General features: G+C 40.8%; 1 protein-coding gene and 1 long non-coding RNA gene across 2 annotated transcripts in view; one reads left to right on the forward strand and one right to left on the reverse strand.

The window, feature by feature from the left end:
- The window catches only part of alk (ALK receptor tyrosine kinase), a 296,482-nt gene that overhangs the window by 214,821 nt on the left and 55,069 nt on the right, over positions 1–26,592 (forward strand). Inside the window, exon 5 of the mRNA XM_028997359.1 lies at positions 23,306–23,439. Within this exon, the coding sequence (XP_028853192.1) occupies positions 23,306–23,439 (134 nt within the window). The remainder of the gene's footprint in view (positions 1–23,305; positions 23,440–26,592) is intronic.
- Positions 18,592–24,681, reverse strand: LOC114800213 (uncharacterized). The gene is made up of 3 exons (XR_003751361.1): positions 24,533–24,681; positions 21,723–24,279; positions 18,592–20,653 (listed from the first exon to the last, which is right to left on the reverse strand). It is a non-coding gene; the product is annotated as an uncharacterized LOC114800213 (long non-coding RNA).

Here is a 26,592-nt window from a genome sequence, read left to right on the forward strand (position 1 = left end):
ATGTGTGTGGGGGGAATGGAGGCGTTTCAGTGTGCGTCTGACAGCTCATGCATTTGCAGCAGGGGACTCTGGATAAATGAGAAAGAGAGCGCAAGTGATGATGGCAGACGGAGAAGTGGAGCGGTCAGTGACTGTAATGGTGTGGGTGTGGGGTGGAGGCTGCAGGTGCCAGTCAGCCGTGAAGGGCTAATAGCGGCTCTTCAATGGTTGAGGTGCAGAGGAGTGACTGTAGGTCTGTGCTCAGAGACTCACAGAAGTGAAGTAAATGATAATTAAGAGTGAAAGGAGAGACAGAGAGTGGGAGGGAGGGAGAGGCAGAGCAAGAGAAGGACTGCAATGAAAATGACCTGCTGACAGCGTCTGAAGTGCATAGCACTGATGAGCGATGTTATAGGAACGCGTAACCGACGCAGTGGCAGTAATATTATTTGCTCTCAGCTTTGCACACACTATGTACTTCAACATTTATTGATATGTAGTTATTGACAGGTTTGTTCTGGGATTAACCATAAGTGTCACAGTTACAACCATTATATTTCTTAATTATGAACATAATAATTAATACAGCTGGATGATGTTGTAAATGTCTGTGTTCAAATAATAAAATAACAGAGACAACTGCTGCTTCCCCTTGTGGGAAAAAAGTGTTTTGTATTCAAATATAAAACTAATATGTATTTTTACTGATTGTGGATTGGTCATATTTATTAAGGAAGAAGAACAGTATATGCTGCTTTACCAAATAAAAATGAGTTTATACTTTGAGTAGTTTGAGTATAACTTTTCACTAACTCTCCACTGTTATACTGTAAAATAAATGATGCAGAATGACACCACTGCAGACTGAACAATTTGTACAAAACATATACAGTCTTGAATCCACCATGTCACTGGTGAGTACAAGCACTTGAAGGGAAAGTCACTGTAAGAAAATAAAAAGTTAAAATGGCCTGAAGTGTTTACTGACATCTTATTTTTCCACTGCCAGTTCCAGCAATTTAGCTTTTTCAGCCATTATAATGAAAAGTCAACATTGAAATGTTAGCTTTCACCCTCAGTACTGCTACATGCTGAAATGTTGAAATCACTTGTGGTTGAAAAGTGTCATAGAGCAAATGCAATTTATTATAGATAGAACAAATTGGCAATTTTGTTCAGTGAATGTTGGATTTGGAACATAGTTAAACTTTTGAACATTGATTAAATTGATTCTGGCTGGAATGTAAGATTGAGTATTGCAAGCAGAAGAGATATTCTAATAAACACTTTATTGGTTCTGAACGCATTAAAGTTTTTTATACAGAGGATGTATTTACTAGAAATCATGCATGAAATGATAAAATTCCAATGTGTTATCTGGTTTAATTAATGTAATTTAAGCGATTAGTAGAAACTTCATCATTGTAGGATTTGTACTTCTGATTGAGTTTTGATTACCAGTTTACTGCATATCTGTAATATTGGGGCCCCTAATTTTTTTTCTTGGCTGGTAGATAACAGCCATTCAAAAAGAGAGAAAATTCAGCCATTGCTAGGTAACAGCTGGGCAATGTTTCACTTGCACTTACTACCGTGTTATTATTGTTGCTATGCTATTACCTACTTATTCCCAGCAAATGAAATTCCAAATTAATGTAGAGGTGTGTGGGGGAGTATGAAACAATACTGGCAAAATAAGACAAATAAGTATGTTTTATTCAAATCTGCAGAGGATTCAAAGGGATATGGCAGACTTGAGTCAGATCGCAATGTATGTGATCAGTCAAATGCCCCCAGTGGGCCAGAAGCCATCCCAGATAGCTTGGTTTTGTGCCATCGTGCATCGTGTTTGATTAAAAACAAGGACACCACTGGGGTACAGGTTGCTCTGCAGTGTCTGTGCTAATCCACCCCCATGGGCATGTTGTGTTGGGGGAGGACATTGATGGCTGAGAAGGAGGACATGCTCGCACCTCCAAGCAAGGTCCTCTGTGTCTTTGCTAAATGCTAATTGCATAATGCTGCTCTGGCAGTGTAACCTCGTACATTTTAGGCATCGCTCCAACATTTCAAGCACGCACCACGGGGCACAAAGCCAGCCACCCAGCCAGTTAGTGCCTCCAGGTCATTATGAAGGACATTTTCTGAGCATTCCATGTACTGTAGCATTTACATGCAGGAATGTTCATACATTTTATATTGAACAAACACTGCCTGGAAGGAACATGGCCACTGGGACTCATAGATTAATTTTCATTACTTTACCCTCTTAAAATGAGTGCTTAGGAGCTTGTGTAAAACGGAAAATCAAACTGTTAACCCCTAAACACGGCTTCATTGGCTGTCTCATGTGCTTGCCTCTAATGCACATGTTCGGGTAAGTTCATGACCAGAGATGATTTAAATGGTTTAATAGCTGGATATGCGGTGATGCATTAGTCATATTGATATGACCTTAAGGTTTTTTGTTATGCCCACATCTAAATCCCCTCACTTTGCAAGGTCAATGCAAGCCTGTAAGTGGGGCAAAACTTCTTTTGGCCAGAGTTGGCAGTCTAAATATATTCACAATTACCCAAGTAGGTTATGTTTCCAGTGCTGTATTGCCTGTTTTACTGTGTGCGGGCTCACTCAAAAACTATTGGCCCAATTTACACAAAACATGTTAAATGTAGCAATGATCTGAGGGAAAACATGTTAATTTTAGTCAATTCATCCACAAATTTAGTTTTAATTTTGCTGCACACATCCTTTTGCCTCAGGGCCAATTTGCACACCTGTAGCACCAAAAAAGGACAGTTCAGAGTCCAAGGTTTCACACTTAACAAGAAAAATGGCAATGCTGGAAAAAAGGATCAATATAGCTATAGAAATAACATCATGTAGCTGTATCCTTTTACCAATCTCACGTAATTTCTCTTCTGCCATTTTTACTGTCGTGAACCACTAAAGAGCCAACCAAGATATCCAGCAGTCTATTTCCAATCTGTCTGCAACTGCAAGCTTTCAAAAAAAAAAAATGTGCACAAATTCAGACAAAATGAACTCAGAGTACAGACTATCTCTATTTTTCTGTAACATTGAGCAAAACTGTGTCTTTAACAAAACATGCCTACTACACTCTTTAACAGTAAAGGTTAAACATAGCAAATGTTAAAAAAAAATATTAAAAGAAAAAAGAAATAATTCTAAAACTTCTCCAAATCTGTACAAATAAATCTACTGCTTTCTGTCACACATTTTAATATCTTGTCCTTGATGGAGATGTGGAGGTCTTTGTGAGATACTTATATAAAAACAATAATTCTGAAGTCTCTTTGCTTGCCAAGCCTGTTAGTATTGCTGCCTATATATTATTATTGTACGTTTCTAGCTGACCTTGTTGATGATGCACAAAAGAAACCGCGCCAATAACAGTCTGACAATGGAGCAATGGCAAAGTCAAGTGCCTGTACACTTTATGAATTCACCATGACTGGTGTGATGCTTGCTAAGTGATGCCCTTGTGCAGAGTTTGATATTAATTTCAAATATTGTTCGGCTGGCTTTTTGTTGGCCTCTGTAACTGTTTCTGTCTGGCTAGCTCCGATGTCCTTGATTTGTGCTGTGTGGCTGGATTTACATCACACCGTGGCATCCTTCAAAACATCACTTTTTTATTGTGATATTGTAAATGAGACAGGTGTGCAAAGGTGGAAAAAGTACTGAAATTTTAAATTAAGGAAAAGTACCTTTACTTTGCTTAAATTCTACTCAAGTAACACTTAACGTATCTAAAAAGAACTTGAGTAAAAGTAAACAATTATTTCATATAAAATGTTCTTTGAGTAAAATTTACATAGTTCCTTTCAATTACTTAATGTAATGAACAGACTAGTCGTAAATCCAAACTATGTATAAGCTATGTTCAGACCACCCCATAAAACATTTTAAGCACAGTTTACCACAAAAGTTCCAAATTCTTATTAACAAACTTAGCATTTTCCTTTCTATATCAAACATAAACATATAATTTGTCTTTATTGAAAAATGAACATATTGACTTGACTTTTTACACAAAACATCCCATATTAACAACATGAAACATTAATAAAAAAAAAAAAACTGAGAAAGCACTTGTACTTAAGTATTCACAGCCTTTGGCTCAAAATTGAGCTTGGGTGCCTTCTGTTTCCCCTGATCATCCTTGAGATGTTTCTGCAGCTTAATTGGAGTCCACCTGTGGACAAAACAGTTGATTGGATGTGATTTGGAATAACCTGATGGTCACTCTGTCAGAGTTCCTCTGTGGGCAGAGGAGAACTTTCTAGAAGGACAACCATCTCAGCAGCAATCCACCAATCATCTACCTGAATGGTAGAGTGACCAGATAGAAGTCATTACTTAATAAAAAGCACATGGAAACCTGCCTGGAGTTAGCCAGAATGCACCTGAAGGACTCTGTGTTACATTTTTTTCCCAATGTAACACATTAAATACTTGGGTAAAATGTATATGAGTAAAAGTAAATGATCTATTTCAAAATCAACTTAAAAAAATACAAATTACTCAGAAAATGTACTCAATTACTGTAATGTGAGTAAATGTAATTCATTACTTTCTACCTATGATAATGTGCTATGCCATTGTAAAAGTGTTCCAGTTTGTGGCTGCTATCTGAGTATTGCCACATTGTTACATTGTATTGCATCAAGATTGTTAGCATGAAGTGTTATGATGGTTGAAGCTGAGGATGATGGGAAATTGGACAGAACAGGTGTCTTAATTTAAAAAGGAAAGGTCAGCAGATGAGAAAAGTGGTTGAATGGCACCTGAAAATGGCATCACAAAAGCTGGGGTTGAAAAGATAACAACATTAAAACGACAGCAGAGATAATAAATAGTGGTCAGCGACATGCCTGCTCAGTCTCCCTGGCATGTGCTATTCAGGCAACTTAATGCTCTTTGGGAATACTTTTAAAATCGCACGACATTTGTCCTGTTGATAACATCTCTTGAAAGCATGTTTTTTACATAATTTAAAAAATGACAAATTCATCTCACATTCTGCAATTAATTAATACTTTATTAGGACTAAGTCTTCCTAGAACTTTTAATGATATTTAGGAAATAGGCTAAGATGGACAGTGACAGGGAGATTATCTAGTATTTTTATACATAAAACACTGAAGTCTCAGACATTAAGTTAAACTAAAATACTATTTAAAGTTAAATGTTGAGCCTGACAACTTTTTTATTTTATGAAGGGCTGATTCAGATGATTTGTGCAAAAATGTTGTGTTGCTGTGTGGTCGTTGCACCCATAAAGTAAAGGGAAGTGATTGTCCCTTCAGATACATATGTGTGCACCTCATTATCGCCTGAAATGTCCTTTAAAACTCTTGTACTGTCTGTCTCCATCTTTATGTGGGGATTGTGTCTTGCTAGGATGCAGTTCACATTCATGTTTCAGACCCCATATTGGAAATTTATCACAGTGACTAACACTAATTTTGACTTCCACAGTTTTAACCCATTGCAATACAATTAATATGTGTATAGACTCATATAATGCACAATTTAAGCCATTTCGATCAGGTTTGAACTTTGACCCTGCCTTATGCCAATGGCGAAAAATGTGAACAGCTCCATCTGAACATGGTGAAGTGCTGAACAAATGCTCGAGATGTGCGTTGTTCCTCTACAGCGAATCCTGTTTATGTGCAGTATTTAAAGCTTTTGTGAGCATGGGGTGTCAGGGCCATGTCTCTCGCGACTGCAGGCAGCCTGTCAGAGGTACTGTAGCCATAAAAATAACAGGAGGACGGGGGGCAGGCCTGAAGGCTTCCTCTGAATTTCTAAATGGATGTTGGAGCTCTGCTGCCTAGCAGATCTTTAATGCAAAAAAAGGATCTCTGTCTGATCCAGACAGCTTTTGTTGGAGCTTCACTTCCCCTGATTTTATTTCCACCGAGTCCCTTCACTGGCAGATGAGAGAGGTTCAGCACTGAAGGGTTGAAGGATGTCGTGTTTTGAAGATAACATGCTCGTCCTTTTCTTTTTTAATATGTTTTTTTCCCTTTTCTAAATCTGCCAGTTTCAAGTGTCTTTTTTCCCTGTGGTTTTTGGTTTGTTCATTTCTTAATGAAGTCATGCCTCAACCTCAAATGAAAATCTGATGCAGAAGTCTCCAAATTACTTGCGTGTGATTACATTCACATGTGTTTACAGTTTCCGGATGCAGCCAGTGAAACTGAAGCGGCATTATGTGTGTATGTGTGTGTGTGGGTTTCTTTCTCATGAAAAGACCCAGCACAGGCTTATTCATTCCCCTTACTGACATTGATCAAAAAAGCAAAACCAGGCAAAATGTGATCTTCATTTGATTTGACACACAGGATTCTGAGCCCGAGTCTCAAAGCCTCTCTCTGTTTTTCACTCCCCCGGCTCTACTGGACTGGGCTGTCCAAAATAATACCGGGTTTTTTTGCCTTGTTAATTACAGGAATGTGTTTTTATGGATTCAACAGTCAACAAAAGGTTATATTATATGACCTTTTATACTCTGAATAAAACAGAATATAACAGAAATTATAAAGGCTTTAAAATATATAATACAGTGCAGTAGTATCAGATGGTCACAAACAAATTTTCTGGAAGCAATAGGGACATTGACATGATCTGGAAATTCCTAAGAATAAGAATTAGAATCATAGATGCAGTTTATGATATGTGTGCCGAACGATCAAAAAGTCATTATTTTGCCCCTCAATCTGTGCCAGGGTGCAGAAAGAGGATGCTGTCATGAGGACATACTACAGTATTTTGCATGAAGCAAGGTGCTTGCTCATGTTTAGGCAGGTGGTATATTGTCACGGCTGCCACCCCTCCACCAGGGTCACAGAGGGTGAGAGGCCAACCCAGAAGTGAACGAGGCAGGAGTTGGAATCCTGTATAAAACACCAGCGGCCATCTTGAACATTGCAAACTCATTGTTGAATTTCTCACATTGCTGTAAACCTTTATATCTTGACTGACTTTGCCACTCACCAGCCGATTGCCCCCATCGGCACTTCTGGATTATCTTTGCTTGTTTCTTTTTGTCCTGACCGATCACTACGCCCCGACAACTGTTCCATCTTGGCCACTGATACATTTGTCTTTTCCATTGCCACCCACTTACGGCCAACCATTCTTCAGCCTGCTGCGTTCAACTAATGCTACATTTACATTTTACGTTTAAGGCATTTGGCAGACTGTGCCGTGTCTTCCTCCCACCATGGAGCAAAACTCAGGACTGAGTTGCACTCCCAATTCCAATCCTGATGTAACTAGATGAATGCAGGACCCTAAACATCACACTGATGCACCCAGCCACTCAAGTTCTGATGCTTGTTGTTGGAACATATGACAGGGAACAACCTTGGCAGCCTGAATGGTCTGTGCCTATCCAGCCTCATTTACAACAACCCTGTAGGACTTTTGTTTTGACACCTTGAGCTACACTAGTCCATATATTGGCTAGAGCCTGCACTTGCCATATGCATCAGTTAGCCGTGACCATAACGCTTTCATAATTTTTTGTTTTCTTGGGCCACTTTTGGTTGGTCCTATTGCAGAGCAGGAACATCACACAAGACTTTTGCACTTTTGGAAAGGCTATGATCTAGATGTCTGGTACTCTTCACTCAAATGGTTTCCGCTTCTAACACATCGACTTCAAGAAGAAAATGTCTGCCTAAAGGAATCCAAAAGACTGCTAGGGGCCATTATAACAAGGTAATAAATGTTATTCACTTCACCTGCCTGAGGGTCATAAGAGGGACAGAGAAAGAGATTTTCTCATGCAGGGCATTCACGGACCTAACTTGCAGGGTGAAGTCATCATGTTAACCCAACCTCTGAACCTTTGGAGGAAGCCGGAACCCTGAGGAAATGAAAACAAACTCAAGGAGTAGGGTTATTGATACTAATTAATTATATTAATTTGCCCTATTACTTGTCAGAGACCTTGTCATTTGAACTTCCTGCAAACTACTTTTTCAACATCCTTTATTCAATGTTTTTTTTTCTTCTTCTTCACATTTCATCCTTTTCATTCTATATTTTTGAAGGGAACAGTTTAAAAGAACACATTACTGAAAGTGAAGTGATTGTCATAGTGAAACACTGCAGCACAGCACACAGTGACACAACAAAACGTGCTTTTAACCATCACCCTTGGTGAGCAGTGGGCAGCCATGACAGGCGCCCGGGAGCAGTGTGTGGGAATGGTGCTTTGCTCAGTGGGACCTCAGTGGCACCTTGGTGGTTCGGGACTCGAAACGGCACAACAAGGATGGGATTCAAACCCACGCATCCAGAGCACAATGGATTAGCTGCCCGTTGCCTCAACCACACTGCCATCTCATCACAGTTTACATTACATATGAATACCATGTATTAATTTGTGAAAGGAGGCCAGGTTTGAAGTATGATTCTCTTTGATAATCTTGTCATCAGATGGTTTTGTTCACATCTTTTAAGGACTTTACTGGCGAAATCTGAAATAGTCTGAAAAAAATGAAAAAATATGTCTTTTAGTCATGGAAACATTTGGATTACAATATTACAATTCTGAAATTCTGGGCATTAAAATGACTAGAACAAATTCTAATTAGGTCACATTTACAGTATTGTTTTGTCTACATTACATAATGTGATGGTTGACAGCTCTCAAACACACTTTTATCAGTACAACACAGACACAAACATCATTACAGATAATATTCATGTTCTCTAATCTATTTTTTGACCTTACGCTAACAAACTTCAGCTCATTTACATTTAATTCTTTCAAAAGTGTTGCAGCATTCACTCAGACTAGTTAGAACTTGGTAATCAGAAATGGTCACTATGACCTCACTTATATGGTGGAGGTTATATTTTAAGGTTGTTATTAGTGTTGACAACTGGTATAACTCCACGGTGGAAACCATCATTTACTGAAGGCGGAATGTTTTTCACAGAAAATTCTGGTTTTAGCTATGCATATGCATAAACTATTTGAGACAGGATGGAAATGTAACTAGGTTTTTAATGCAAAGTGGTAGTGGAGGTCTACAACCATGGGGCAGTAATTTGAGTTTTTTGCCATCGTTTCTCACTTTTCCTCTGCTGGCTGGTATGTAATTGAATTTTGGTGTTCTTCATCTTTTTTAAAGTGCTAGCAGTTGTCATGTGATTTATGTCTTTATTTATTTATTTACATATTCCCCAGACCCGTCTTACTTCCTCCTCCTCCTTTGACTTTCTTTCATCTTTGCAATTTCATGGCACTTGAGGCCAGAGCAACAGCGGTTTTATTACGAAAATGAGACGTTGGGGTTTTTCCGAATGCATTTTCCATCTCGTGAGGTGGGTCGACAGCTTGGCTTCATACGCTTCTGCAATTTAATTTGCTAGAACGATAAAGCCACTTAATGAAAATCATGTATCCACCATTTCTCTGTCAATCGTATGGAGATCGTGTATAGATTTCTATGTATTTTTGCACCAAAATTAACTGTCTGATCTAGTATAGTTGTTCCATTTTTGGTTTGGTGCTGTGTATATTTTTGTGTTATTATGAGGCACAGCAAGCACAGAATATGGTGCACATAATGAAATTAAATCATGCTCCTTAGTGAGAAGTGGGCGGCCAAGAAGGGCGCCCGTGGAGCAGTATGTGGGGGGTACATTGCTCTCGGGGACCTCAGTGGCACCTTGACAGTTTGGGGTTTGAACCCACAACCATACTTAGAATTATAGGGGGTAGAGTAGCCCACAATCAAGTCTGTGTACTCCCAATCACAAAGAGATTATAGCAGTTTTATTAGCAGATTTTAACCTTTTTTTGTGTGTGGAAAAAAACCAAGACCGTATAAAGGAAATTTTATGTAAAATGACCTGCACATGTTTACTTGCTGAACGTTATCGGGACATTGTCTTGTGTCACATTTTAATCTGGTCAACCTGGATATACAGACACGAATATATGTAATCTAAAATGATCTGGTGAACTGGACCCTCATAATGGACAGCTGCACTGGAACGCTCTTTTGCTTGGGTTTTTAAGGATTTTGCTGATAACCTGTTCAGATTGTATTCTTGCATCCAGACACCTTCAGGCTGTCTGTGGTGACATGTCACCAACGGACACCAGTTGACATGAGTGAGCATGGAAACTTTCATTTATATTCAGCAGAAACAGTTACTTTGGAACATTCTTTTATATTAATTGTGGTTTTAATGGTAAAACCAAAGTTGTTTACTCAACTTTACTCAACATAGTTGTTTACTCAACTTAATTTGCTTAATTGGCCTTTATGTTCCTTTCAGGGAAAAAATCCACATCATTGCCCTGAAAATGAAGGCAGGTAATTGACTGTTTTCTGTAGTGTTCTTGTAGTTTTATGACAGGCCTGTCATTTAATATGTTTGAAATCTCTCATTTGTACAATGTACTCTGCTATTGATATTCAGCTTGCTACTACTGGTCATGTGATTCTTGGTGCAGTGGTGGCCTTAAGGGAACACCCCCATAATTGCCAAGGTGCCACTGAGGTGCCACTGAGCAAAGCATCGTCCCCACACACTGCTCCCCGGGGCCTGTCATGGCTGCTCCCTGCTCACTAAGGGTGAAGTGTTTGTTGTGTCATCGTGTGCTGTGCTGCAGCTCCTGCAGTTCTGTGGTAATATTTGCCTGCACAGTTAAACCACAGTTAACCACAATAAAGCCCAGCCTAAAGTGGTTTCTGTTGGATTTATTGATCTCTCAACCTTTCCACTTCCAAACCCCACAGGTTACAGATGTGATCTGTAAAACAGGGAGTTGTGGCTTGACCTTTACCATGAGGTCTTTAAAACATACCATATTTTATAAAGTAGGCCATTGGCTGCTTGTATAGACCTATTACTTGCACTAGTATTTTTCTAGGATAATTCTTGGAATTTATCAAAATCACATTCTTTTGGAAAGAGCAAAGGATAATGAGATCTTCTGAACTGATTCTCATTGTGTCGCATGTCCAAACCATGACTGTGTTGCATACATGTTAGTCAGCACACTTAGCACTCTTAACATTGATCCTGATGCTGACTTGTATTGATGCAGTAGCGGATCATAATGGTCACAGAAGTGTTAGGAAGGTAGTTCCCCACAATTATGGAGGGGTAGTTCACAGTGTGCCCACAACCCTTTGATCACAAGTCCGCTTTCTCACCCGCTAGGTCTTGCTTCATAATATCCTTGTTTGTGCAGGAATAATATGTGATGTGTGTTCTCTATCCTCTCTGGCCTACTTTGCATACAACGTGATAGTTACGAAAATCGATGGTTAGAATAAACATGATGTGATTACAATTCTGGTCCTTATTTTATCTTTCTGCACAATGCCAGAGACCGTAATGGGTCTGCTATTTCAGACCATGGCTGCAGTGATCTGTTCATCAGCGCACTCATCATGAAACATTAAATCAGCTACGTCACAGAAGTAGGTCCAGGCTGTTGAATTATTCACATGACAGAACAGGCCAACAAATGGGTCCAAAAAAAAAGATCAGTTCGTATCAAAGGAGACTCCAGATGCGTGGGAGGGATGGGACTGGCGCGAGAAGAAAAGAAGACGAAGGGATGGAGAGAGGGATGCGAGCTGCCACGAGAGTAAAAAGGGGGTGGGTGAGAATGACAGTGAAACCGACATACGACGATGTGGTGGGAGTGTAAGACCCTGCAGGGGAAAGAGAAAGGTGTCAGGTAGAAAATCTCAGAGAGAAGGTCTGCTTTCGTCAGCCTTCTCAAGGAAAAGCTCAATCGCAGCTGACAATGGGGATTCATGTTCTTAGTATAATCTTGTGTTCTTTGTACGATCAAATTCTCATCTTAATCTTATCGTATTTAACCCACAGACCTTTTTCTCTAAAATGTCCATGAAGTAGAAGCAATCTGAATACAATAGCAAATTGGATTGGATCTTAACCTGATGGTGCTCAGTTTGTTCTGCCAAATATATATTTTTTCTTTTCAAATTTTAAACAGGTGTTTTTTCCCTATCAGATATATCTATGAGTTTTTTGAGGCTGTGGGATTTTTTTTACACTTCTCAAACGTATCACAAAGAGTACTACCATTATAACCAGAATTAAAATACCTATTTAAATATCTTACACCGAAGGCTATTTTAATTCTAATTTAATCCATCTACTGACAATACAGTCAATCGAGCACACAGCAAGTGAGGATATTGACTGTCCTACAATGAGGATATTCAGAATAATAACTGAAATGCATTTAAAAACACACAGTTCCTGTGAATACTAAAACTAATGGAGTACCACGGTATGAGAACCAGGGTTCTACACTATATTCCTGATTCTGATTATGGTTCCTTTTAGATTATTTTATTTGCCATCAGCCTTCATACTTGTCCTTTTTTCTGTTACGAGAAGTATTAACACACAGCTCCCTGGGTGCCTATCATGGCTGCCCCCTGATCAACAAGGTGATGGGTTAAATGCAGAAGACACATTTTCATTGTGTGCACCATGTGCTGTGCTGCAGTGTTTCAAAATGACCATCACTTCACGTTCACTTATTATTTTAGGTTCCAGGATTATATGATTTTTTTTTGTGCAACTTTGTTCTGTAATTCATTTTGTGACCTAGCAGTGTGTGTCTGTAGAGACACCTGCTGTACGACGTGAATGGTGTGAACTATTTTCTTTCTTTCTGTCCTGATTGTGACGTTCTTTTACTCTCTAACTCAGTTCTTTATCCACTTTATCCAACGTCTCATGCAGCTCTGGTTTCTAGAACAATTGGGGTATTTTCCTGCCCTACGTCATCCTCTGGTCACATGCAGACTGACCTGTATGATCTGAGTGTGCTCTGCACTCTGCACACGTAGGCCTGGTGTTGTCAGTTTCCTCTGTGTCCCTGCAGGCACCCTATATTCTCAGATCATCTTTCTTCTTGACTGAATAAAGCTACTGAAGGGCCACTCCAGTACCCGACCATCTCTGTGCCCATAAATTCATGACTTCTGTTGTATGTGGAGGAATGCACTGTTTGCTAATAGCATGATGGGTAAACAATCTATAAAGTGAACTTTTTGAGGTGGTTTATGTAACAATTGAATTCATGTGTGGATCTTGAAAGCTGAGGGGAAAAAAATACAAAGGTGGTGTCTTTCTCCAGCCCAGAACTGAAAGGCAGAGCATACATCAGACACGTCGCAAAACCAATTATAGGTAAAATTGGATTAGCTCTGCCATTGTACCACTGCCTAGAACAGGCCTGCACATTTTAAATTAAAACATAACACACATACACAGTTACTTGGCACTGGGAATCATCATGAGCGCCTGATATATAATGTTAGCATTTTGAAGGGGTGCTACATACGATTGTTGTGGTGGATTGTATTTACATATATTCTGGCACACCGATAACAAAGCAATGTCATTACCGATAATGAGCTCATCTAAATATACGGTATTGGCAGTAGTGGAAACTTGAGTGAATTTAGAGATACATAAGATAACATTTTTTCTCCATTATAACCTAAGGTCCTCCATTTAAAAAATAAAACATTTGAGTAAAAGTACAAAAGAATTTAACAACTGTACTCAAGTACCAAAAGTAAAAGTACAGTGATTTATTATGCTTCTAAATGTCATATTATAAGTTTTGAAAGAGGGTGCAATCATAATTTTCTGTGAAAAGACTGTCACTTTTGGCACAACTATCACAACAGTGGTTTTTATTTGTCTGCCATTCATTAATAGGATCATAAAGACAAAAACTTGAAGGCAAACAATTTCAATTAGGTTTAGTATCAACTCTGGCCATGTCAGATTTACTGGTTTTGTATAAATTCAGGTGATGTTGGGGGAGGGCTTGAAGTGTTTGTAGGTGTCATTTTTACCAATTAAATATGAAGTGTTACCTGCTGCACTTGCCACAAGAGCAGGGTTGTGGTTGATCAATAGTTGTGTCATCTTGATATCCTTTCTTGTCTCTTTGCCCATTTTTATAATCATAAAAAACACAAAAAACATTTCTCAACTCGACATTAGATGCCACATTTATGTCACTATGTAATAAAAGTAAAGAGGAATTACAGATTTTGCATTGTGTTGTTAAAAAGTCTTTTTTTCACTTTGAAATCTATAGCCAGTATACTCATAATCCTTGTATTTATTTATTTAGACCTTAGACCTTAAACTTAGTATGAGAGATTTTTTTTATCTTCTATACAGTATATTGATTGAAGCACCTTGCCATCGGCATGCACAATATTTCAGCGTCCAGTGCAATATTATATATTGTTTTTTAAATATACTCACACACACAAAGGCACAGCTACCACTGACAATCGCACAAGGTCTTGATTTATTTTTTCCCTCAATTCTTCACCCCCAGCATCCCTCCCTCGCTCTGTTTCCCCCAAGCCATCCCTTTGCCCCACATTTCTGAGGGATGATTTACAGGATAAATTAGGGGAGCCTCGCTCATCCCTGTAGGAGGACAGTTTAGTAATGTCAGCTGTGTCTCATCCCTCTTTTTCTTTCTTCCTTCTTCTTTTTTTTCTTCCTTTCTTTCTCTGTGACTGTCCTCATGCGCATCATGTCATATTTATACAAGAACAAGTCTGATGCTGACACACTGCTGAATGCTCACAGCAGGGGCAGAATTTTCCAGTTGTACTATAAGACTATACTAAATACTAAGTATAATACACTATGTAAGTATTACATCATCAAGTATAGTACATTACAGTATAATATGTTAAAAGCAGGCTGCGTCTTTTTTTTTTGGGTGTGCAGAGCCATTTCCAGGCATGACAAGAAGGAAATATTAAAAAAAAAAAACACGGAGACCATATGATATATATAGTTCACATTTTTTTGGGTCTGAAGAATTAATGCATTTTGAAATGTGGAATAAATTCTTTCCATTTTAATCAAATGACAGCACTAATTATAAGTGTGCTGCTCTATATAGGTATGTGGAATGTCTGCATTTCTGATGTGTACAAGGAGCACAGATAATTGAGCAAATTGGAGGAGGAAAAGAGGAGATGCAAGTATGATGACGCAAAAAACATGCATAGCGTGTTATTTAGAGGCAAGAAAATGCTGAAAATGCTGAGGAGAGAGGGAGGAAGAGAGAACCGGTGGTGAACTTGACATTTTGTGGCCTCTGGTTCTCGTGGTGAGTAGCAGGCGGAGGCTGGAGGAGTCGCCTCTTTAGTAGAACGCCAGTGAACTGCGGACGCGGCTGATCCCCGGAGGAGCTCCATAATGCCGCGGTCACTCCGGGGTCAGGTCGTGGCTCACTGGAACATTTAACTCACTTACCTCCTCCTCATGTCTATCTCCTTCAGCCTCCATCTTCTTCTTCAGCAGCAGATTATTGGATTCTTCTGGCTTCTGAGGTGTGTGACTTAAAACACTCTAAGTGACTGGGTCTTGTGTACTCAGTTTCCTTGCAATTTCTTGGTTCCCCCTTATTTACTGTGTAAATTAACTTGCAGCTTTAACAAGAATTTCCCATGTGCAGTGCAGTGTTTTTGTATGTAGTTAATTTGCAATGCAACTCTTTTAGCCTCCACAAAAATAGACAAGGAAAAATAAAAGCCAAAGGCCTGTCACTCTTTAATCTTTTTTTTTTCTATACTTCTGTTTTCTTCTCTTCTGTTCTGTGATTCACTTTGAATTCCTACTGCAAAAAAATGAAAGAGAGAAAAAAAATTAATGTGGCTTGTTGCACTAAATCAGAATATGACAGAGGAGACTCCAGTATCGTATTAAGTAAAATCCACAGAAAAACTGCTTCGGTATTATTCAAATAAATCTGGTTTGAATTTCAGGAAGTGGCACTCCGTGTGCATTGCTAGTCAAAGGCGTCAATCTTATCAAGATTGTTTAAGTAAAACCTTTTTTTTTTGCAAATTTCAGCACAATATCACAATTCACTTATCTATTCAAGCTTCCTGTTTCACCTGTCTGCAGATGTGTTATTGCATGATGTGGATTTTCCTCTTTTCCATCATCCAGTTCATTTTTCAATAATCTGTGGCTACATTACAGACTGTCTTAATGGAAGGTCTCAGAATTACATCCATTCAGAGTTAGAGCTGTGTATGCTAACTCGAAGCTGAATGGAGTTTGCAATTACTCGCCGTCTCTGTGGAAAATGATTGCAGAAGCCATGGCATTCACAGTCTTCTGCCGCTGTAATCATCACAACCTCTTTTACGTTCTTGTACCCACGCTAATATGTTTTTGGAGAAATCCACTTTGATTGCCTAAGCAATTCTGAGCCAAGATCCTAGTCGAGGTGAATCATATGCTGGCAAACTGCTTCTGAACATTGGTCTTTGTAGATGTTAAAAAATCCTCCATGCCCCCCATAGAGTTGACGATCCCACAGTGTTTGTCGTAACCTAACCTAACCTCCCACTTACTTGGATGGGCCACGCCCGAGCAGATAAGGATTCAGACAGCCAAATCTGATTTACTTATTTTCACTCTCTCCTATCTGAGCGTCCAACCCAGACAGTATTTCCATACCGATGCAGATAAGATTAACGGCAGCAGCCATGTTAGCGTGAGTTTGCATGCAATTGTAGGTTTATGTAAAATAATTCATTTAACTTAACTCACAGGTTGAGCTCATGTAAAACAAGTAAAATAACACACCTAAAAAAAGCACCATACAGAGGGGATGATGCAGCGTGACAATAATAGCCGCGGAACATCTCTGTTGTTCTGTGATGTATCTGATCCACGCTAGTGGACCTAATGAACTGCTGTGTGAGTTTTACACCACATTGCAACAACCACATCATTCATATTTCATATCTCTTTGTCTCCGTTTGTGTGTCTCTGTGTGTGCGTTGTGGTGGGAGGGATGAAGGGAGAGAGAGATCTCTGCTGTCGCTAATGCGCTGTGCGCTGATCTTTGTTTCGCAGTAATTTGCCTCACATGATGGTTATTGTTACTGCAGGGGGCTAAATGAAATTTGCTCGGAACAACAGATTAATTATGTTCAATACTGACGGTACAGACTCAGAACTCAGTGACAGAAAGGCATCTGAATGAACTGAACACACATAACGTGTGTGTAGAACCAATTGGCAATATTTCATGAAACATGTCATTTTAATCAGATAACAGGGTAATATTAGGATTTGATGGAAGAGAGGATGGTCAGTCTTGGGCAAAACACATTATACCAGGACAGCGGTTTCTCCCTGAAGCGCTTTTCCTGTGGTGGCCATAGCAATGGAGGGCAGTGGTCATTATCTGCACAGCCACAGTGCGCATGTAGGCGCGCGTGCACTCTTTACTCTTGGCTCGCACCTCAATTTTGCATGAACTCTAATGGCCCGCTGACACCTGATTTTACGTGTCACCCAACATGCGGTCGTTCATTAATGAACTCCAATCTATGCCGAAGCTCAATCTCGGCTGGCATTTTACTGTACCGTTATTTAATGTCATTCCGACAGTCCTTTCGTCGTGGGGGGAGGGTGACGTGGCACCCTGGAATTGTTTAAGGCGCATATTTGTTTAATTATGCCAAGATGAGGCATCTGTATTCACCTGGCCTAAACTACACGGCACGGCCGCGTCCCTTGCTGCCATATTGATTGTGGTATATTTTAAGCTGGCCTTAATATTCCCTTTTTTTTTTTTACACCCCACTTTCTGAAATTATTCCATCTCTGTGACTTTGCAGAAGTCTTCAGAAGCTCCTGCTTCCTGATGCCCTACATGAAATGAAGTCCCATTATTTGATAATGGACACATGTTGTTCAAAGGCGCCATGCAAAGGCGCCGGGTGGTAGTAGCCTAGTGGGTAACACACTCGCCTATGAACCAGAAGACCCAGGTTCGAATCCCCCTTACTACCATTGTGTCCCTGAGCAAGACACTTAACCCTAAGTTGCTCCAGGGAGACTGTCCCTGTAACTACTGATTGTAAGTCACTCTGGATAAGGGCGTCTGATAAATGCTGTAAATGTTAATGTAAATGCAATGAGAGAAAGGTGATTTCGACGGAGATTCCTAATGCAAAATACTATCTGATTGTTCTGGTTAATCATTTCTACCTGAGGGGGTTTCATTGTCTGTTGGGGGTAGACCTCAGAGAGCACACTATTAATTACCTCAGGCCGTTTTAATGAACTTCTGTCTTACATTGTTGAAAAGGGAAATATAGAAAAAAAAAATGCAACTTCTGTCAGTTCCCTGTTTTTTTTATTTTTTCTTCTTCTCTGGCCAAGATGCCGCAGAACCTGCTCTGTAGTTCTGCTCTTTACATCTCTGCGACTGAATTGATTTTAAGCATTGGTGACATTTTATTTGAAACGGGTTGGTTTCACAAAAATAGTCAATGACAAGGTCAGGACGCTGGCTGAAAAGTCAAAACAAGTCTCCAGTGGATATTTAAATAGACAGTATTTTGAACTGCAAGATACTTTCTGTACTGTTTGTGCGATTTGACTGGGGGAACCGAATTTAGCCAGTAAGGTGTCATAATTGCTTCCAGATGATGTTAGACCTTCCATAAACTTGTTAATGTAGTTGGAAGTCTCACTCAGTTTTTTTTTTTTTTTCATAATGGTGCATGCCGGTGTGTTTGCATTACTGTATAGCCTCCTGTATTTAACCGTAATTGTTGTGAAAAGCTCAAGCTGAGACCTCAGCAGCATGACACGAACAGCACCTCTGACGTGTCATTTTGTCTCCAGCATGTGCAGCAAACTGCCTGTTTATTTCAACAGCACTGCAGTTTTTTTTCACCTGATGGTGTCACCACTACGTTTAGAACATTAAATTCCCTCTAGAGCCTTGACAGAATCAGCAAGGGATACAAAAATGGCTCCACCTCTATTTTCCCACATGACAGCACAATGGTAAAATAGTGTTAAATGTATGACTTTCAGTGTGGGAGAAAGTGTTTAGCATTACCGCTTCAAATTCAGATTAATAGAACTTTATGTATCCCAGAGGGCAGTTCAGTTCCTCAACACACCCAGTCGACATGAATAAAACTCAGCAAAGAAAAACACCTCAGTGTTTAAATGGCAAAAGCCATGGACTTTTTTTTTTTTTATATATATATATATACTCTTGGCTCTGAGTGAAGGGTAATGTATGATGCCTCATCTGACATTACTACTGTATGCAGCAAGCAGTCTGGTGGCAGAAAGAACATTCTTCAGAATATATATATATATATATATTTTTTTTTTTTCTAACTTAAGGGGCACATTAAAACCTGAGGTTGTATTCACTGGACAGGGTGTGGCCTGGTCTTCCAAGGATACCCAATTCTCCCTGAGAAAGCACAACCCCCCTTCCCCTCCTTTCCCGGACTCCAGTAATTGAGACTAGTCTTGTAATTTAACCAGCAAATAAATGAAATTGTAGAAAAAGATCCAATTTACCCCACCCTCTGGCTAATTTTGAAAAATGCTAAGTGAGTAATCATCTGGGGATGCATCAAACGGTTCATTTTACAGCAGTTCTGTCACTATTAACATCAGAACTGATGAGTCTCATCACGATGCTGTCATTTCATTCTGTTATACTGCTCAGAAAAAACACATAAAGGTCTGCGGTGCCACTTTAATGGTGCCTCCAGACTGTTGTCTGTGACGGTGAGGCTGTGCAATGACAATTTCCTCATCGATCAGTGCCGAACATGAGCAGTGCCTTCCTAGGGTCAGATCCATCCATACCTTCTGCATCACGTCTGAGCCCTTCCAGAAATTATATAATTTCATTTCCAAAGTGGGTGGGGTGGGGAGGGGGAAAAATGACAATAGTGATGAAACACAGCATACGTTTTTTTCCCAATCAATCAGGGATGGCCGTAATGAAAATACACAATTCATCAATAAAGTTAACCTTGCACCGAGGAAATGTGACTTCATTTTATTTTGTTGCCTCAGCAGGCATGTGTTTTTCTAGAAATATGACCTTTTATGTGAGCAGCGGGATATCTTTTTATTTTATTTTATGTTTTTTTTTTTTTTTTTTTTCCGCCAGTGGAGAAAAAGGAAAAGATTACTGACAACCTCATGCATTTTAAAATGAGGCTGAAATGAAAAGTAATGGGGTATTTTCAGCTGGTCGGAGGGAGCAGCCGCCTGTCTGGATGAGCTATGCCTCAAATAAAATGTATCAAAATACAGTCACACAGATGTAGACGTTGCCTTTTTTCTGACATGCCAACATTTGATAAAACCATTTAAAATGATGATATTCAATACTGATTTTTTTTTTTTTTTTTTTTTTTTGCAGAAAGGATTTTAATATTAACCATTGTTAATATCAGCACAATCAGTAACAAAGCCAACCTTATGGTCTGGAATAATACATTTTTGCTTTTTTTCTATGTGGTCCAACTAGCAGGAATAATCTCTTAACTTCTATTAGAGCAGAAATAAGAAATCACGGTCCAGTCATCTTCACTGACACAATTAGCCAAATAGGAGACAAGAAAATCAGCCAGAACTCCAGGGCACCCCAGCTTTGAATTGTTCTTCCAGGTACGATAGTTAGGGCAGGAAATTACACTAAATTATCTATGTGGTACCTTTCTAAAGAGAGGTGCTTTGGCCATTCCTTTTTGCTCCATTTGTTCAAAGGAGAATCCTGAATAAATAAATAATTAAAAAAAGACATGAGATAATGTCATAGTTCCTTCTGTCAGCAATATTAGGCAAAACTATTATGTATAGTAGGGATAAAGAATAAAGTAGGGATGTAACTATTCTCAGGGGGTTTTCTTTGGCCATTTGAACATGTTGTCCAGTCAAATAGGACTTCAACCATCTACACAGTGCATAAGGAAATGAGACAACATTCCCCCAGGTCCAGAATTCAGAACAGAATTCTGTAAATGCAAACAGGGATGTACGTTGTGTAAAAGTTCAAGTGTGAACGATTATAACTATGGCGTTGTTGTTGGGAGCAGCGGTTGGGAACCGGACCCATGATCCCAAACCACCAAGGTGCCACTGAGCAAAGTACCGTCCGGACGGTGCTTTGCTCAGTGGCACCTGGGCAGATCGGGATTCGAACCGGCAACTTTCTGCTTACGGGGCCGCTTCCTTAACTGCTAGGCCACCACTACCCATGTACTGTGCTGCAGGGTTCTACAAGAACAATCACTTTACTTGCACTATGTACAGTAAGTCTACTGACAAATTAACAACAACCACAGCAGGCCTGTGGTAAAGTGACAACCATCTTTATCTTGAAAAGCGGTGTTTCTAGATTAATTCCTCATGTATACAGATGTGCAAGTACAGATTTCAGTTCTAAAATGTTTTTTAAAGTTTCGTATGGCACAAAACGCAAACAGTGTTTTGTAGAAATAATGAGCTGTGCAGAGTGCAACTGAGTGAGTTGTACAGTAGCGTTCTCAGTTTAGCATGCAGATGGCCTTTGGATGAGCGAATGGCTTTCATGTGAGAAATGTAAGTCTATATTTCCTGCAAATAAGCGATGTTTCTAGATGAATGTAAAGGCACACATGAGAAGGAGGACAGGAGGATGTGCAAAGGCAATCAGGAAAGTGTGATATAGTGAGAAGTGCAGCACTGCTGTGAGAATGTTTATTGATATGCAGCCTTTGGTGGCTTTTGACTTATGGGCTCCATCATAAAGCTTTAAAGTGAATGATATTCTTACTTTCGTGTGAGTTTGCATATATGCCTACCTGCACTCTCACAAATCCTCCCCCAGTAGCACTCTGTCAAAAGCACATTAAAGTTCAAGATGAAAATGCACAGCCGGTAGTTATGCTTCAGTTCCTCGGTTTCTTGGAAACTGTAAAAAAAACAGCAATTAAGGCAATTATCCAAGAGACTAGTCAACTTTTCTTATTTCTCATGTACAGTAAATTACTTATTTTACTGAGGGCAACACTGCTATTTCTGATTTAGGACTGACAATAGTTAAAGTAATTGCAAAAAATAATCTTTTACAGCACCCATTAGTGTCTTTATACACTGAGTACACACTTTGTTTTGACAAATAACTCACTATACCAAATCTACTGGTGCAATCTGTAAGGTTAGCTTTGCAATTATAGGGATTTAATGGACGGTTCAGACCATCTGGAATACAACTTTTTTGCAGTTACTGTAAACTTTAACTGTATGAATGACCAAGCCATCAGTTAGGTTACGTTATTGAACATAATATTAATATTAAGGATTTTAATGAACTATTTTAAGCAGTTTCCATGTAATATGAGTGTTTTTGCATAGCTGTTCATTAAAACTCCAAAAACTCCAAAAATTCCAAAAATGTTTATGTTAATTAATTTATTATTGTCATAAATTAGAAACGAATGGTGGGTTTCTTTCCTGGTTGTGTTTGTGTCTGCGTGTGTGTGTATATGTATATCAACTTGAAATGCCTAGAGCTGATCAAATACTAAAAATTGCCTCTGGCAACCTTCCATTCTGTCTCTCTTCTCTCTCGCCCTGTTTTTTGTCCCTTTGTTTCTTGGTTTGTATGACTTTGTTAAGAGTCATTTATCAGACATCCTTTTCCAGAGTGACATACAGTCAGTAGTTACAGGGATAGTCCCCCTGGAGACGCTCAGGGTTAAGTGTCTTGCTCAGGGACACAATGCTAGTAAGTTTGAACCTGGGTCTTCTGGTTCATAGTAGCCTAGTGGGTAACATACTCGACCATTCCTCAAGGGAACAAATAAGGCTTAAAAGTCTATGAGCCAGGTGACACAGAGGCAGAGTGAGAAAGGGAGGGGGGTTGGTAGGCGGGATGAGTGCGAAAGAAAGAAGGGTGGGTGGATGGGAGGGAAATCATTGGTCAGGAGCCCTCAAGCATGGTGCAATTTGCTTAATAAAATTAGGAGGCGAACATGGACTATACCCAGTGATGCGTTGTCAGAAGGGATGCAGTCAGGGGCAGAGTAGCCGAGCAAATCGTGTTCCCCAGCGCTCTTGACCACACACCCATACCGCTGGCCATTTTGGCCAAACCCACCTACCGGGAGCTGAGGCTGAACTTTTCATCTACTGACATCCAACTGTGGAGAGGTGGGATCACTGCTTAGAAAATGACCCACAAGGACGAGGGGGGCGACCCCAAGATGGATGGCAGCCCCTGTACCGACACAGAGTCTCCTCTGGAGAGTTCCGAGCCACCCGAGGTCGTGGAGGAGAGACCCTCTGTCCCGGCCATGACCTCTTTTGAGTCCCCACGTGGCCTATGTGGTCCCTGGTGTTTGCTGCTTGTGTTCATTTTCCTGCTGCTCTCTCTCCTTGTCAGCTGGGCCGTGGTGCACCTCAGCCTAGGCTCCCGTGGTGGCGTTGGACCGTTCCGCATCTCCTCCACCTACAGCCTTCCAGGGCAGCAGGAAACAGCCACGTTTGACCCCCACTTCACAACCAACTGCTCCTTGGGTAAGCGCTTCCTCTTCCTTTCATGAGCTCCGTTTGGCGGTGAAAGATCGGAGAATTTTCCAGCGCTAGTTCCTAACTGGCTGCTTAGTCCGCAGCTGATGTTGTTTCGGCCCGTCGCGCATGCTGCTGGCTTTTGGAGACTGTGAGAGCTGTTTGTTCTTTTAATTATATCAGGTTAGATAAGGGTCGCATGGTTAGTTGAGCTTCTGATTGGGTGTGCAAGTCAATCACATGACGAATGTCATCCCAACTTCCAAGCAAATCGAATCACGCACACAGCCGGCATCTGTTATGGCATCTCCGGAGACAACAGCTGGCCTGTCTGCTACAGTATTCAGGGCGAGTCTGTGAATCATTTACGGGATCTTTTGTCAAGAGGTCATAAGTCACGGTGGTGAACTGAAAACCGGAACGTGGCGACAGGTTATTTATTTATTAAGGGTCTGGATTTGATCCTGCGACCTGCCTGGGTCATTAACTGCTACTAAACTCTATTAAATATACAGCAGGAGTCTAGAGCGATGCAGCTCTGATATGGAAATAGCCGCAGGAATGGACGGTGTCGTGGTTGGATGGGACGTTTCCATTTCCACAGCCATTAATACAGAAGGCAGCGGCGATCGGTGAAGTCGTGGTCAGACCGCCACTGTAATGGCTGTAATGTAGCTGTGTTTACAAGAGTGGGCGAGCAAGATAAAGGCGTAGCTCGGGCCGGTAAAGGATTTATTGAAGTGGCCATGCCTCCGCAGCCTCGTACAAAATATTCCTGTCACCAGCATTGTATTTTACGAGCCTGCCTCTGGCACATCAGAAAAGACGAATGTCCCTTTTCCAAGGAGGCTTTACCGTTCCATGAGTGTATTCGTGGAAAAAAAAAAAAGGAAATTGACAAAAATTTGACAATTAAACAGTGAAACGAAAACAGAGGGACAAATCGGTTTATTCTTAATTTTTGTTTTAGTGTTTATGACCAATTCCTGCAGCAATAACAATATGCAAATATACAGTCTGTGCATGTTTATTTTTAATAAGTGTTCCTCATTTCACAAAAGACAATTGACTCATACACACAAGGACACCAACACTCACTCACCGTTGTCTCGATGGAACCAAGCGACACGGCTTCATGCAAATTCAGAGGCAGACAGGTCGCTAATTGTTGCATCGGCGCGGCGCTCACCCCTCAACTTTGCTCAGCCCCGCCCCCCACCGCCGGCAACCCGCCGCAGACAGGCTGTACTCGTCGACGGCACGTCCTGTTCTCAGGCGCCGCAAAAACACCCTCTTCTCAGCCCTTAATCCTGCCCCCGCTCTCCAGAACGCCGATTAGCAGGCCGATGTGCTTTACCGCCTCTCCCCCCCCGCCTAAAGCACCTGCTGCTTGAGCTCAAATTACCCGCCCCGTAATGAGGTGGGTGTCGGATGGAAAGGCTCGGGGGTCCTGTCCCGGCGCGTGTGGGCATGGGATGCCGCGCATACAAATGGCACAGAAAGGGACGTGCTCCCAACGTGCACCTCTTACGCAGGAAATGGGGTGACACGGTTCGAAATTCAGAGGACAGCACTGCACCGCGATGCCCTCGCTGAAGATCAAACACCACGGGAAGGTTGAGGTCCCTTAACGGAGGCAAATGAACCGGAAAAATATCAATTTGCATTATGGATGTGTCTGAATGGCGGCAAACATGTTTTTTTTAAGCTTTGATGAACAGAGGCCAGCAGAATTTGACTTTCCAAGACAGAGAACTTGTTTATTCCTCTGCCTGAGCCTTAATTGCCGCTGGCAACCCCAATCTCCAACACACCACCTAGCATTTGTATTCTGACCTGTTCTCTCACCTGCCTCTTCTGCAGGATCAGGGTGGACTTGGCGAGGCAGTTAAAGATCCACCAGGATTCAGGCCGGCAGCCAGATTACTTAAGCAGAAAGTGCTGCCCTAGAATGCGGCTTGTTTATTTTTGCGCTGTCAGATTAGAAAAAAAAAAATCACGACGGTTCCGCCTGTCGGGGGGGTAAAGACTGAAACACTTCATCGGGATTAAAAAAAAATTACCAAATAAATAAAAACAGGGAGTGTTTTCCTCGACACATCTATCCGTCTCATCTTTTCCGCTTTCAGGCCCAAATGTGCTGTACATCACTTGTGACACATCTGTGGAGGTGCGAGGGGCTTGTGATTACATACAGATGAAGCCGCAAACGGGGGGAGATGTTCCCATGGTACTATCCCATCAGGCGCGCTCACTGATTTATGATAGGGAAGAATTAATAATGAATTGGGCATCTCTGGGGGTAAAAAAATAACAATTTGTTTTTCATTAAATTTACAATTTTGCTCTTTTTGCTATTCGTATCTGCATTATCCCGGAAGCCGCAACCCTGATGTGTAATAAGTCATGGATAGTGTTTGAGTGGCGGCCTTTTTTATACAATGCCATGCTGTAATGAGGTCACAGTGTGCGGACATGCTGAGACTCTCCTGGGACCCTTTACATGCTGAATCCCCTCGCCGTCGATCCACTCCCACTGGGACTTGAACCGGCAGCCCACCATTGCACCCGGCTCAGCCAGCCCAGCTGCGTTGTCACGCTGATGCGGTGTTAGCGCTGCTACGTCGGCTGTGTCGAGGCACGTAGCTGAGCCGAGGCGTCCCTCGGCCATCAATCATTTCCGCCCAAGAGGACGGCTGAGTGAAATGAGCCACTGCGGAGGCGGGAAAGGGGCCGGCTTCAGATATGGACTGTGCTTCACAGAGCCTTAGTCGCGCATATTGCAAGATGAAAAGCACCTGTCCAAACTTGGTGTGGGCTACTGTGCCGGATGCTTACCTTCATCCACCGCTGTCTGTATCAGTTCAGCCCAGCATGTTCCCACCACTGCCAATGCAGCCTTCCGGGCCGGAGACAGCTAACGCTATGACGCTGTGGCGCGTAACCCAATCTGGCATTCGGAGAAAATGTTTCTGAGGTCTGAAGGGCAAATCACACATGCAGATCTTGTTTAACTTTATTTGAGTGACATTGATTTGTATGAATTTATATGTAAAGTGCACGGGCCTTAAATAAGTCACAACTTATTTAAATTGCATTTTTTTTTTTTTATTAATCCTATAATTGTAAATTAATCCTATAATCTGCAAACATATACTGACT

The sequence above is a fragment of the Denticeps clupeoides genome, chromosome 1 (genome assembly GCF_900700375.1).
Source record: "Denticeps clupeoides chromosome 1, fDenClu1.1, whole genome shotgun sequence".
Taxonomy (NCBI): domain Eukaryota; kingdom Metazoa; phylum Chordata; class Actinopteri; order Clupeiformes; family Denticipitidae; genus Denticeps; species Denticeps clupeoides.